Source organism: Tetrahymena thermophila (genome assembly GCF_000189635.1).
Source record: "Tetrahymena thermophila SB210 genomic scaffold scf_8254815, whole genome shotgun sequence".
In the NCBI taxonomy this organism is placed as follows: Eukaryota; Ciliophora; class Oligohymenophorea; order Hymenostomatida; family Tetrahymenidae; genus Tetrahymena; species Tetrahymena thermophila.
This window is the reverse complement of record NW_002476571.1, coordinates 185,966-201,714: the sequence shown is the minus strand read 5'-3', so window position 1 is coordinate 201,714 and position 15,749 is coordinate 185,966. Positions and strand designations below refer to the sequence as shown.

Sequence of the window (15,749 nt, the reverse complement as noted above, 5' to 3'; positions counted from 1 at the left end):
TATCTATCTAGCTACTGCTTTGTTTAAAATAGATGATATTATATTTCATTTGCTTAATAAAATAAATAGTTATTTTCATATAATTACTTTTCTTTTTATTTATTTTGATTAACTCATAATTACAATTAAGGATATCAAAAACTATATATCCTCAAAAATTTAAAAAGTCTGTTCGTTCTGTATATTTATAATAATATTTAAAAACTTTAAGAGGTATTTGTTAATGAAAATTTAAGTAACTAACAGAAGGAGAAAATTTGTTAAAATTTGCAATTTTTGATTAAATTATGCGTATTGATTGATATTAATTACATCACATTATTTTGTGGTTATATCATCATTTAATTTTTTTTATTTTCTTATTGTGCACTTAATTAAATCCTATTTTTATCTAATTATAGTTGATGCAGCATTTTCCTTCTTATTAATTAAAAATATTAATTATTTAATATACTTTATCAAGTACACACTATCCTTCATAATAGATGTAAGTTTGTATTTATTTTTATTTTACCACAATTTACGCACTTAGACTAATTTTATGTAAAATGTTTGTTATTTTAATTAAAATTTCTCATGCTATTTGTTAGATAAATTAAATATGCCAATAGAGTATCCAATATTTTCTCAAAGGAAACAAGTGGAGAAATAGCTAATTTATTTTTCTTCTTATTAATTAATAATATCTTTATCAAGTATATACTATATATCCTTCATAATATAAGAATATATTTATGTTTTCTTTCATAATAATTTACTCGCTTAGAATGTTCTTTGATAAAGTATTTATTGTTTGTTTTAACTAAAAGCTTTTCACTATTATGTAAGATATATAAAATATGATATTAGAGAGGAGAAATAACTAATTTATATTACAATATTTTTTAAATTACATCAATATAAATAGTAAAATTAGCGGTGAGCTAATAAATTTTGGTTGAAGCATCATCCCTTTAAAAATAATGTAAATACTTATAATCAATAATTTTGATTGATTTAATTAATTAATTGTTATTATTTATAACTTTAATAAATCAATATGAAAGTAAAAAGTAAGTTTTTATAACCTTTTATAAAAATGGTTATAGACTCGAAAATGTATTTTTTAGAGTGATTAAAAACAATTTTAAAATATCCTAGATAAAGAAATTACATATTTTTATTTGTTTAAGAAAATAATTTGAAATCAAAATATTATTTAATTGGATACCATTAATTAATTAGAATTGAGTAGCTATAATAAAAAAAATATAAAAGAAATTTTACTATCTTGCTAGTATATAATTTATAAATGGTATATAAAGAAAACAAAATCAAAAAATAAATAAATAAAAGTAACCCAAATCTCATATTAATAATTAAGAGGAATTCAATCAATTTATATCATAAAATTACTTTTAAATTGATTATAAGATATTTTTGGAATTAATGTATTTAATTTTCATTTTATAATTTAAAAATTACAATTTCATTAAAAAATAAAATAAAACAATTTTTAGAAACTATTTTAAATACTAATATACAAAATATATTATTAAGTATTTAGATATTTGCTTTAATATTGATATAAATTGATCATAAAGTGACTCACATAAATGTTACTTTGTTACTTGGTTACAAAGAAATTGATCACCTTTTAAAGAATAATTAAAAAAGAGATCACCACCTATTTTTTTTATTTGTTTTAGTTAAATTTACAAACCTTTGTTGTGATCATAATAATCAAATCTATTTTTTGAAAACAATCTATCTTTCTAAATAATTAAAACATAATTCTGGTTAATTAAACAAAAATAAAAATCTAAAGAAAAGAGTCAAAAATGAAAGAACTTGAAATATTATTATTGTTTTGTTCATTTTTTGGGTTGTTAACTTGTTTATGTAATCATAAGACTTAATGTTTTGATTAGATTTTATAAAAATGCCTAGAGATTGATGGATAATAAAATATTGGGAAATATAAAAAAGAAAATCTCTGTATAAAAAACTCTGAGATTGTTGGTTTTGGTGAAGTTGAATTTTGCTCTAATAAATTTAACAGCATTTGCTTAACTAAAGAAAAAAACAAATGTGTAAAGATCAGCGATAGTGATAATTATGTAGCAATAATTAAATCTACTAATTAATGTGTTAGTCTGAATGAAAACATTTCTAACTCAAGCAATCTTTAAGGTAAATAATATTGTAAATTATTTATAATGAGTATATTTTAAACATAAAAATAGAGATTTCCTTCATTAAGAAGGGTTATTGCTAAAGTTTAAATGCAACAATTATTAAAGGAAATCCTGGTGAGTAATTTAAAAACCATTATTTATGCTTAGATTAACATAAAGATGTAGTTGAAAAACAATTAAACTAGTAGATTTAAAATTTTAATTTTAATTTTTTATTAATTTTAAATAAATTTATTAAGAGATTATTGCTTAGAACGATCTACTTTACAAACTTAAGTATTATAAATGGCGTCTGTAATTATTTTTGTGATAAAATTAAAAGTAAAATATGTCTTTTATTTTAAATATAAAAGGGAAGGACAATAGATGGAATTTGTGTAAAAGAAAATGAATACTACAAATAAAAGGTTATATGTAACATTCAATTTTGTCAGCATTAAAATTAAGATGAATAATTTACTTGCATTGCCTATGATTCTCATTTAGTTATTGTAAGTAAAGTTTAAATCAATTACAAAAATAAACAATATTTAAATTAATTTTTAGGGTAAAACAAATAAAAATAAATGCATATTAGATGAATTTGAGCTTTTAGATTTACAAATTTAATGCAAACCTAAATATTGTAAGCAGGTTTTATTTAATCGAGCTAATTGTGTTAAAATATCGAACACTAATGTAAAATATTTGAGATTTTTATATATAAATAAGTCTTTTTAAAGGAAATTTAAAAAAATGGTGATTGCGTTCAAAATAAAGAAGGGTTAAGGAGCCTATAGACTGCGGCTCAGTGTACATAACCGTAAGATTAATTCATTCATTTATTTATTTCCATATTAAAAAAATTTTTCTTTAATTAAAATGAACTTTTTATCAAATAAATTATTTATTTTATTTAAAATACAATTAAAAAATAAAGATTTGATAATTTTAATTATATAATTAGCAATTTATGCTTTGATAGTCAAGTAATAAGATGCATAAATTTAGGATCTTCTTAAAGCAGCTTGGCTAAGCTATCAAATCTTACATGTGCAGGCTTAAACGTTGGTTCTTCGATTGCTTGTTATTCTAGTTATCCTGCTTGCTTATCAGATTAAGGTATCTGCCAAGTGGTGTCTTCTTCAAATAGCTAATTCGTTGTAATTAAATTATTTTATTTGATCTATTTAGTGATTTACTTACTTACTAAAATTATTCAAGGGCTTGAGGCAGGGAGGACAGTGTGCTCAACTTAATTCTGTTTATTAGGGTATATTCATACTCCGACTTTAATTATTTTTTAAATTATTACTTTTAAATAAAAGATTTAAGTAGTTGCTCATCAAGCGTGTGTCTTACATAATATGGAAATTACCCAAATTAATTTTGTGCTACTTTTTATGGTTCTTCTCAATCTATGATGTTTGATTGCAATGATGTTTCTTAAAAGTCTACATAGTAAAAAATTTATTGTTACTAAATATTCGTTTTAATTAATATTTATTTATTCATTCGGAACCAAATTAAAGCTTAATTAAGTTTAAAACTAATTTAAGTTCTAAAAAAAAAAAAATTTAAATAAAAAAGTTGTAAAGATCCAGCTGGGTCAATATGTTTTGATCAATCTTCTCAATAATGCTATTAAACATTGTCTTTTGGTGGATAAGGAGCTGGTTGTTAATATTAGGGCACATGCTAAATTCTTTCTAATTTTTAATTTATTGGAAGAGCCCAGCCAAATAATCAGTGCCTTTAAAACTATCAATAACCAAATTAAACCTTAGAAACATGCTTTGACGATCCTTAAAATATATGCAAATTCATCTCAACAGCAGCAGCAACAACAACAACTACCTTTTGTGTGATATATCCATAAAGTAGCGATTATCTAGGATTTGTTTCTGAAAACAAAGGCTGTGCAATTTTAAATTAAGTTACTCATTAAATAGGATACGTAGCTGGTAAATTTATTCATATTAGATATTTATTTATCAAATAACTTTTTTTTCAAAAAGACGTAATTAATTTAAGAAAAAACTATTGCTAAGATTCAAGAGGATACATACTAAAATTAGATTACTCTGATAATATTGGAGTAGACTCATACAGATATTCATGTTTAAAGTTAAATGAAAAAGCTAAAGATACAGTTATTGAATGCTAAAAAGGGTATATTTGATATTGTTACAACCATTTCTGCATATTGATTTGTATAAAAGGTTTTGTGCAAATTAAGACAGATGCTAAAAATATGATTCTATTATGATTGGGAAAAACTAAAATTAGGTTTGTCTACAAGAAAGATAACCTACTAGCATAGAATGTAACATTGACGACGATGACGTTTGTTTTGATACAATTGCTTTAGCATGCAATCATTTAAGTGACACTTTACCAAATAGTTAAGTAATTCTTTTAAAATAAATAATTAAATATCCATTTTTATAAAATTTATTTAATTATTTTTAGGGTAAAGTCATTAATGGTTAATGTGCATAAGGTGGATAGTATTATTCAAGTAAATTAATTATTATAAAAATATTATAAAATTTAATTTTATTATTTTTGATAGAAATAAAGAAATGCTCATTTAACTTTTGCATTTAGAAGTAAAGTTCGGATCCAAACTCTTAAGAATGTTGTTTCGCGTTTGATCTAAGTTAAAATAGAGTAGGAGTTGATGCTAACGGATATTGTGTGCAGTTAGATTAATAAAATGCTGTAAGATGTATGAAAGGATAATATTGCTTAGACAATCATGATGGATTTACTTGTACAAAATTAATTTTATCAAAAACTTTAAATAAATATTCAAGACAAAAAAATACTATGTTTTGTCTACCTTACTTAGATCCTTAAATATAAGGAGATCAAATAGAAACTTGTGTACTTGGTACTTGCTTATATAGAGATAATATTTCTAATAGGGATTATTGTGTTATTGAAGGAACGATTGCAAAAGGCAATTTTATTGTTGGGATTGATGTATATTAATTTTGTATATCTAAAGATCAAATCACCATTAATTGTAAATTAAAGTTAAAATAATTGCTGAATCTCATTTCATATATTTATTTTTATTATAGAAATCATTTCTTGTGTAGGATAAAACTACTGCATTCTACAAGTTGGGTAAAGAAATAAACAAACATTATTTCAAACAAAAATTATTTAAACTAAATTAAAAAGATATATAATGAAAAAATTAAATTATTTAAAAACAAAAATAGACCTGGATAACAAAAATGTGAGGAGCTTTAAAATTTCGATCCAAATTTTCCAAACTTGATTTATAGAGCCAAAAACTTGGACAATAGCTGCTAGGATTTAAATATGCGTAAAACCTTTTACAAAAAATTTAATTACATTATAAAATAAATATTTAGCAAATAGTATCGGTTGTTTGGATGGTTTATACTGTATAAATACTTAAAATAATAATTAATGCTAAGAAATAAATGATCCTACATAATTGGATTAAATTGGAAGAGATCTAACTACTTAGAAATGTTTACCATAAAGATAGCTTCTAGCCAGCAAATGCTAAACCGATTACTGCATCAATTAAGGGATGTGTATTCCTTTATCTGATAAATATCCTGGCAAGGAAAGTAAAACTCATTATTGCCTTTAATAATCTGATCATGGATAATACGGAGTTTCTAACTGCTACAAAAATGGGTATATTTACTTATATTCATCACTTTTATTTTTTCCAAAATTAATTAAATTCAGTATGCAAGCAAGCAAAACATAACTTAAAAAATGAATGAGAAATTAATCTTTCATTTAATAATTTACAAGGTATTGTATTGAAATAAATTAAGATGGTTTCTCAGTATGTAATAAATTGGATTTTAGTAATCCAAATAGAATTGGTAATAATTGTATATTTTTTTAGATACTTGTTAAAGTATTTTACTTATTTTATTTATAGGTGTTCAAAAAGATACTTAAGTCTGCTTAAAATAAAATTAGGCTATAGCAGTAAAATTATTTTTGAAATTATAAATAAAAAAGTTTTTAAATAATTTTTTTAGGTGATGTGTGATATCTAAAAATTTTGTATAAACCCTACAACACAAGCATGTTAAATAATAGACATAACATAAAATATGTGCGTTGATGCTAGTGGAGTATGTGTTTAAAATGGATCTTGCTAAACTTGTAATATAGATTAATGCAAATCTCCATATTTACAAAATTTATGCATTAATCTTATTTAGCCATAAGCTACCTATTGTATAGATTAATTTGGTAAATTATTCGTAATTTTCTTTAACTAAAATGAACAGTTTTATCTGCTCACTCTCTCAAATTTTTAGAAGTTATTTCAAATAAAAAATTTTTTTAATTTATATTTATTTAATATAATAAATGGAAGTTTACAAACATGTAAATAAAATATTTATTTTATAAATTAGGTATTTGTGCTCCTTTAAATAGCTATAGATGTGTTTTTTGTCCAGATGGTTACTGTGATATATACAAATAAGGAATATGTGTAAATGGTGCTAATTTACTAAATTTAATATCTGGAAATTTTTGTTATACATAATTGAAGAATTAAAATAATAAGTGCGTGTAATAAAAAGTTGATACTATTAGTAGCGATGGAAATTTTTAGTGTTTAAATTCATCAGGAATGTGCTAGGAAATATCAAAAAATAATAATTCCTGTTTATTATGCCCATAGTACTATGTTAATCCAGGTAACGACAAATGTTTGAGTTTAGATGAAAAGGCTGCTTTACTTAACACTTAATAACTCTATTTTAGCATGCAATTAATTTACCTAAAGCAAGATTGCTACGATAATTAGTTCTGCTAAAATGATAACACAAAAAAGTGCCCTAAAGGGTATTTATTTATTTAATTACAAAAAATTTGGTTTTAATTTAAAGTAATTTTATATAAAATAGATGTTTTTCATGCACTTCACAATAATTTTGTACATAGTGCATACAAGGCTATTTCCTTTATTAAATTTCCCCTAACTAATAAAATTGTATTAAATGTTATTTGGGAGTAAATTATTATACATAAGTACAATCATTTTATTAAAACACTCCTACATATTCTTGCTTAGATTGCTCTGCGGAATACGGATTGTGGTAAAATATATATTATTTATTTTTTTGAAAAATTCAATTAAAAAGATTATTCTAAACTTACTTAGGAATTCTACTCAAAGTATTTATAAAACTTGTTAGAATTATAGAGTATAATATGACTAGGATATTTAAATATTGGCAAATCTTTTACCAGCTTCTAATTTTTAAGTCTAACAAATCTCTGGAGAATATTAATTAGTATTATACTAGCCTAGCTTATGTAATAAATATTTATCAAATTTTATGTAAATAATATCATTTTTTTTAGGTCCAAATGAATGTTTTTCTTGTATTTAGAGCTCTCCAAGTTCAGTTATTTGTACTCAGTGTAATATTGGCTATGTTTTAAGTAATGGGATATGCTAAAAGTGTCCTAATAACTGTTAAAATTGCTAATATGCAACATTTATATCGGGATTTGCATAACTTATTACAGAAGTGAGTTTTGACCAAAATAAATATTCATACTATAATTTTATTTTAATATGTTTGTAATGCGAATAAAATTATTTGGTTTATTATGATTTGTAATCATGCTAAAAGTGTGGAAATTCCTGTTTAAGTTGCTAATATGGTAAATAAATCTAATAAATTTCCTTATTTTATTTATTTTAAATTAATTAAGAAAATGAAGAGTCAGCCCTTAATTTAAAAAAATCAACTTTAAGGATAATAAGTTTAAATGAGTTTATTTTAAAAAAATATATTTAAAAATGCACTTAATGTTTTGATGGATACTTTTTATCTTATGATGGTATTTATATTAGATATTTTTATTAGAATTTAAAAGTAAATTTATTTTTAAAAATTAATTAGGTTCATCATGTTTATAAAATATTTAAAATTGTGAATACAGTAGTCAAATAGTGACATATGGATCGTAAACGTACGATTTAACAGAATAATTATGGACGTATACAATGATTCCTATCTTAAATTAAGTTAACTCGATTTGCAAGTAATGCAGTTAAAATTATATAATATCAGCAGATTAAACTTCTTGTATAATTGGATGCGCTTCTTATACCTCGTAAACGAAATGTGCATTATGTACAACGGATTCTGCTAATAAGGCTCTTTGTTAATTTTGTAAAAATGGTTATGCTTTAGATAATTCTTCTATTCCGCATTCATGCTAAGAAACAAAGTGCTAAGATAATGTAAATTTAATTTTAGTTTAATATATATTTTACTTTAAAAATAAATAAGATTTATAGATGCAATGAATGTTATTCATATTTAGATCTTTAATCAAATAATCTTATTTACTAATGCACATAATGCAAAGACCAATACTCTATCCCTTCTATTAATGGTTGTCTTAGATGCCCTGATGGATGTTCAGAATGTTATGAAGGTATTAAGATTTATTTGATTTTTATTTTAGTTTAAAAAATACTAAATAAATACTGTAAAATTTTTATTTACCAAATTTTAATGTTTGAAATTAACTATTTATAAAACATTTCAAAAATTCAAAAAGATTTTTATTTTTTAGATAGAATTTATTGTTAATTATTTATTAAATACAATAAATAAATATAAATTTACTTAAAAATAGGAACAAGACATTTTAATTATACTTCAATAATTGTTTACAAAAGACCATTCTTAAATCTTTAAGAGAGATTAAATTACAATTCAAGTTCTACAAATTATTAATTGATATGCACAAAATGCTTGTAAGGTTATGAATTTAATTAGTAATTGAAATAATGTGTAAAACTCAACTGTGGATAATACTGCCAATAATGTACTTTAATAAACGGTTAGCCTTAATGTATCTAGTGCAATTACAATTTATTAGCTTCATTAATTCAAAATCAATAGTATTTTATTGGAACCCTTTACTATTAAAATGCCTAAGATTTTAACATTAAGAATATGGTTTCTCTTAACAAAGCTGGGAATGATTGCTAAATTTGTCCATTAATGTAACTTTTCAAAAATTATTAATTATTTAAAAGAATTTATTTTAATAAGGTGTGATACATGTATAAGCAATAAAGATATAAGCATCAATCCTCTTTATTTGTATGATGCCTAATGCTATTCTTGCAAGAAGTCTTTACCTTCAAGTAAAATATCACAATCTACTAGCATTACTTATGATAAACAAAGAAGAAAATGCTACTTATGCCTTACCAACGATCAAGGTTGTTTTTATAAGAAAAAGCAAACTATATATATCTAGTGCTTAGATACTAATAGTAGAAAAGGTGATGGGTCTCTTTAAAACCCAATTAACTATAATAGACTAAATGAAATTTAAATAGATAAATTTATTTTAAATGAAATAGATTATGATCAAGCTTTAATTTTTTATAATGAACTTTAAGTAAAATATTTAGAAGTTTAATTAATATTCTTAGGAGATTTTTGTTTTGACCAAAGGCCATAGACTTTTGCAACTAATTTAAAAGATTCAATAAGATCTATTGAAAAAGCTGTATTAAATATAGATTGTTAAACCACTGTTGCAGGTTAGCAAATGAGGTTTTAATAAAATAGCATTTTTAAAATTGAAGGGTTCAACCAAATTTAAATAAATAACATTTAATTTGAGTAACAGTTAAGTAACAGCTAATTTGGTTTGGTTTTAAACTATAGTGACTTAAACTTATTTTAGATGTTTAATTGTAAATTTTACTAGCTTCTTCCTTTGTAAAACTCTTTTAGTAATAAGTAATTTTTAAATTTAGAACTCTCAACTTTATAAAAGGCTGATATCTTCTTTTAACAAGTCGAATTTTAAAACATATTTATCTAAAACAAGTAATATCTTATTAATAATGTGTGCAATAATAACTAAGATTCATCCTTGAATGTAACCTTAAGCTCAGTAATTTTCACTAATGTAATTTTAATTTTATTAGATAATTGAAAATAATTTAATAAAAGTAGTTTCTCCTAAATTAAGTCCTAATTCAATCTCAAAAATAAAAAATTAAACCCATTTTTTTTTAAAAATTTTATCATTGAAGGGGAGAATTGTGTTAATTAATTAAGGAAAAACTACTATAAAATTTATTTTATAAATATTTATTAATAACTCTTTCTGTATGTTGGAGTAAAAAATTATAAGTTAGGATTATAAATAAAAATCATTTTATTTTTAATTAAAGGTAACGTTAGATCAATCATCAATACTTCAGTTGAAAGCAATAAATATTAAATTAAATATTTCAAATTTAACCTTCATTTAATCAAAATTTGAAAATAAAGCTATTGTTTTTGATGTTTAGCCTAATTACATTTCATCCTAGCAAATAGATATCTTAGTAAACAATATGACTATTTAATAGACTTAAATATTACTTGGATCTCAAATTATAAATTCAAATGCTTTAAATAGTATGGATATAAATAACATTACTTTCATATAAAATGCGTTTTCTTAACCAAAAAATTAAGTTATTCCTCTTTTCATTTCAAACACATATAAATTAAATGGATTAAATGTAATATAGAATTCAATAATTAATTATAGTCTTTTTTAATAGCAAGATAGTTTATCAATTTCATTGAATTTCATTTAGTACTCAGTTTTTCAAGGAGTGGTGTTTATAGATAACTAATTTAATTCTAATGAGTATTTATTTTTCTATTTCAAAAGTTTAAAAAATAGCAACACATAAATTAACGGGATAAAGTTTTTAAGAAACAAATTCTAAAATGATTAGACTGCTATGTCTGTATAGCTTGAAAATATAAATACAGTACAAATATTTGATGTATTTATGTAGGATAATTCTTCATTTTTGTTTCTCTAAGTAAAAAGTGCAGTTAATGTTCTTATTACAAAGGTAGTATAAACATAAACTTAAAATGAACTTATGTCTCCTTAAATATGCTCAATGACTTAAATTCTAAATTATGTAAATATTGATAACATTTAATAACAAAATATAAACATAGCAAAAAATATAATTTAAATTGAGACAAGCTAAGTTTGTTTAAATAGTAATTAGTTTTATAATAACAATTAATATCCTTAAGGAATATTTATAAGCAACATAGTAAGCAATTAAGTTTAGCTTTTCTATTCATAAAATACTTAAAACACTTCCCCTTTTTCTATTTTTTCAAAATAAGAAATTAATATTTAAATTTCTAATTTAAACTTCTCAGATTATAGAGCTATTATTCAAACAAATTAGGTAATTAATTAATTAAATAAATTAATTATGTTTAATATATTAAAATATTTCTTTTTAATATTTAAGAATTCTCTTGGACAAATATCTTCAGGTTTTTATTTCAAAGCACCAACTGTTAGGGCTATCTTTAAAAAATCTTATTTCACTAACTTAGACTATAGTAATAACCCTTTTAATTGGATTTAGGGATAAGTTAAATAAATTGAATTTAACGATTGTTAATTCTACAATTAAATTGGTTTAAGTTCATAAAATTATTCAAGTATTAAGAGTTAAAAAAATGGAGGCTTTATCACAATTAATAGTGAATTACTAACTTTAAAAAATTCTTATTTCAGTAATGGTTTTGCATTTAATGGTGGTGCATTATATTGGATACCGTTAAATATAGGAAGGTTATATATCTAAAATACTACTTTTAGTAATAATATAGCATACAGTAGTGATGATTTAGAGGCCTAAGGTGGAGCACTGTTTATAAATGGTTTGCAATCGTTTGGCTTTAGTGTTTTCATTTATCAGTCAATTTTTAAATATAATTTTGCTTCTTTTAAAGGTGGAGCTATTTAAATAAGACCAGCTATATTGCCAAGAAGCATCATAGTTATTTAGGAAGTATAATTTAATAATAATTATTCACTCCAAGGTAGCAATCTTAATTTAGAGAGCTCAGTAATTGTCAAAACTGCAATTATTTTGAAAAAAATAATTGCCTTTAACTAAATTTAAGTGATGGCTTAATAATTTCAAAACTTATATTAAATCTTTTCAAATTTAAACTCAGGTTAACTTAAAAGTTTTCATAGCTCTTTATTTGTAGTTTAAAACTCTTATGAATTTTAAATTGAAAACTCTACATTTTAAATAATCCACTAGAATATTGCCACAATAAATTAAAATATAGTTAATGATTTTATCTTTTAGAAAATGATATTTGTATTGAATACTTATTAGTATTCTGAGTATAACAATACATATTCACAAAGTGTATTCTTGAACAATCTAGTTAATATCACACAAGCAACTATTCTTAGCCTTAGCAACAACACAATTATTGATAACATAAATATAAACAATGATATGAGATATTAATTATAAAATAACATATAAAACCTATTTTTTTATAGTAGCTAAACATGTTCTTTGACTTATTTAAATGTAAGTAATAACATTTGTAACTCTTGTTCTTAAGGGATTATTTATATATTTTCTTAAGGTTTGGTAGTTTAGAATTCAAAATTTGAAAACAATTTGGCTTAGCTAGGTGCAGGATTATACTTTGAGCAGAATAAGAATTCTTAACAAGTTTAAAAAGTAATTACATTAGTTTAGAACTGTATCTTTAAAAATAATAAAGCTATGATAAGTGGTGGCTCAATATATATTAAGAATTCTCCCTTTCTTATAAATCAAAGTTTATTTTAAAATAATAATGCTTTATAATTAGGAGGTGCTATATTTATTTAAAATGATAATATCATGATTAATTAATTACAGATTTAAGATAATTATTTTATCGAGAATCAATCTTAGTTTGGAGGAGCAATAGCATCATCAACAGGATAAAGTGTTAACTAATATTCTAATAACACTTTTATTTTAAACAAGGCTTAATAATATGGATAAAATATATAAACTTCACCAACTAAATTGAACGTCTACATTAACAATACTTTAAATTCTGATAATCAAAATTCTTTAAGATAAATAACTCTTCAAAACCACTACGGAGGATATATTAAGGTAAAGTAAAATTAAATTATTTAAATGATAAACTATTTTTATTTTAAATATAGGAAAATATAGCCTTTAAATTCTATTCTTAATATTTTGAAGAACTGAATATCTTACCAGAAGATGTTACTTTAGATATAAAGATATTAAGTGGATAAGGATTTATTAATACTAATAAATTATATTAGTAAAATGGAGTTTTCAATTTAACGAAATAGCTATAAGTATATGGTATTATGGGATAAGAACTATTTTTATAAATAACAAGCGATTAAATACAAATTCCAAATTACAATAGCTTAGGTTTGATTGTCAATTATTACAGAAATTATTCGTTAATTCTGAATATTAAGTTTGCTAAGATTTGTCCAGTTGGCTAAGTAATAAAATAAATATACGATAAATTTAACTATTGTATTGAATGCATAGACTCATACAGCTTCACTAATTCAGATACATGTTAAGTATGCCCTAATAAAGACATAAAGTGTTAAGGAAATAAGATTTTTTTAACTTATTAATATTGGAGAGTTAATCAGTAATCATCAGTGATTTATAATTGTAAAAATTGCATAGGTGATTATAATTTGAACGAAAATTAAAATTAAATAATTAAGAAAAAAATAATAGTAAATGATCTAAACTATTATTGCTAGATAGGTAATTTAAAGCTATTTTATTTAGAATTTTGTTTTTATAACCATTTTATTAAAAGGATATATTGGTGCTCTTTGTGAAGACTGTGACATAACTGGATAAAACTGGGGTAATTCTTATTATATGAGCTTATATAGTAAGTGTCAAAAGTAAATTTTAATTATTAACACAAAAATATATTTAAATTATTTTAATTTTTACATTTTAGGTGTTCAGAAAAATAAATGCTTGATATTTTATATCCTATTTGTTTTGCTTTAATATCTGTGCTAATTATTCACATTATAACTCATAGCTATCACATATAAATCAAGAAAGGCTTGTTTTTAAAAATATTCTCAATTTTATTTAAAAAATAAGTTCTTATCCAGAATTAAAGCTCTCTTAGTGCTGTTAAACTGTTGATATTTTAGTCATTTATACTTGGAATAGTTTTTTATTATGATTAAAATATTCCAAATTTTTTATCATTTATTTTCATAGATATAGGAAATTTATTTGTCTCTTAAATTAAAGTATTTGACTGTTTATTGGTATAGTTAGCTTAAGAAAATTTTCTTATTTAGAATCTATTAATTTATTTCTCTTTTTGGCTTTTTATTTTCTCATGCTTCTTATTGGTTTGCTTAATCCAAAGAACTTGCTCCAAATATAGATTTTGGATTTAAAAACTGGTGCTTGGAGTATGGATTTTCATGTATAGCTTTTAATTTGCAATCCTAAATAAAATTTTTAAGCAAGTAATAAAATTTATTTTTAAATTTAAATAATTTATTTAACATATTAATTAAAAATAAATAGATTAAATGCCAAACTTTCGATGATCAATCTTTTGTGACTGATTATTTATCTATTTATTGTGATCGATTACAATCAAAGAATTCTGACTATGTTCTTACTACTGCATACTTTTTAATCTTTACAGTTCCTAATGGATTTCTACTTTATTAATTTCACAAAAAGCAATATTTTTTAAACGAATTTTAAAATTAATTAGTCTATGGATATTTTACATAAGAATATAAATTTAAATTTTATTACTGGGATTTAGTAAAACTAATATATAAGCTAATATTAGGAATAACAGCAGCTTTCTCGTTTGAAAAAACTTCTCTTTAGCCAATTTTATCAGGTATTGCTTCTCTTTCATACAGCTATATAGTCTTTTTATGTAAATAATTCTTTTAAAGTTAAAATTATTTTTAAACTTATTAATAAAATTTTTAAATTTAGGTTAGCCCTATAAATATGAAAGACTAAATCAAATTGAATTTAAATTATAATATCAGTCTTCGATATTATTCTGTTTGGTTAACCTTAATTTTGACAATATAATTATTTAAAGTGTGATTTTTAGTATTAAAATCATAGTGATCTCTAAAATTTTTTATCTGATTTTAATAAAAAGCAATTTTAATCTTAAAAATTAATATATATTTATCATCTAAAAAATTTAGGAGAATTCTAATATATTCTCTTAAATAATATGTAAGTTTAAGCTGAATTATCCTTTAATTAAGCTTGAAAAATGCTAGAAAAATTGGAAAAAAGTCAATTAAATAATATTTGCTAAAAGTATGATTGGATATTTTCAGATTGAATCAAGTATAAAATAATAATTTTTAAAAAATTTCTATTTAAATATAAAATTGGTAGATAAAAAATCAATTTTAAATCTTAGTACTAAAAAAAATATTACTGAAAATAGAAATTTCACATGAAAATAATAAAATTAGTTCAATATTTTTATATATATATTTATATAGTGTATAAATAAATTTGACTTTCTTAACAAAACTTTACAAAATTAATTCAATTTATTTTAATTTTTTAAATATTATTTTTATATATGCATATCAAAGAGAAATATTTTCTTATCGGTCTTATCATATATAAAAATTTGTTTTGTATAAATTTTTATTTTA

General features: G+C 22.1%; 1 protein-coding gene across 1 annotated transcript; it reads left to right on the top strand. All coding sequences in view use genetic code 6, as the record gives it.

The window, feature by feature from the left end:
• Positions 1 to 1,820: 1,820 nt before the first annotated feature.
• TTHERM_00198130 (transmembrane protein, putative) lies at positions 1,821 to 14,229 on the top strand (the record flags this gene model as incomplete). Its single annotated transcript, XM_001006994.2, has 33 exons — positions 1,821 to 2,172; positions 2,226 to 2,361; positions 2,417 to 2,471; positions 2,531 to 2,668; positions 2,900 to 2,979; positions 3,124 to 3,319; positions 3,381 to 3,429; positions 3,485 to 3,617; positions 3,747 to 4,120; positions 4,175 to 4,328; positions 4,379 to 4,565; positions 4,629 to 4,677; positions 4,732 to 5,187; positions 5,246 to 5,291; positions 5,390 to 5,496; positions 5,546 to 5,840; positions 5,964 to 6,037; positions 6,097 to 6,146; positions 6,200 to 6,416; positions 6,584 to 7,019; positions 7,082 to 7,273; positions 7,339 to 7,493; positions 7,542 to 7,847; positions 7,899 to 8,027; positions 8,090 to 8,433; positions 8,483 to 8,630; positions 8,835 to 9,207; positions 9,257 to 10,130; positions 10,399 to 11,433; positions 11,500 to 13,176; positions 13,230 to 13,827; positions 13,883 to 13,960; positions 14,033 to 14,229. 33 exons carry the CDS (start codon positions 1,821 to 1,823, stop codon positions 14,227 to 14,229), a joined length of 9,690 nt encoding a protein of 3,229 aa, XP_001006994.2.
• Positions 14,230 to 15,749: the final 1,520 nt, after the last annotated feature.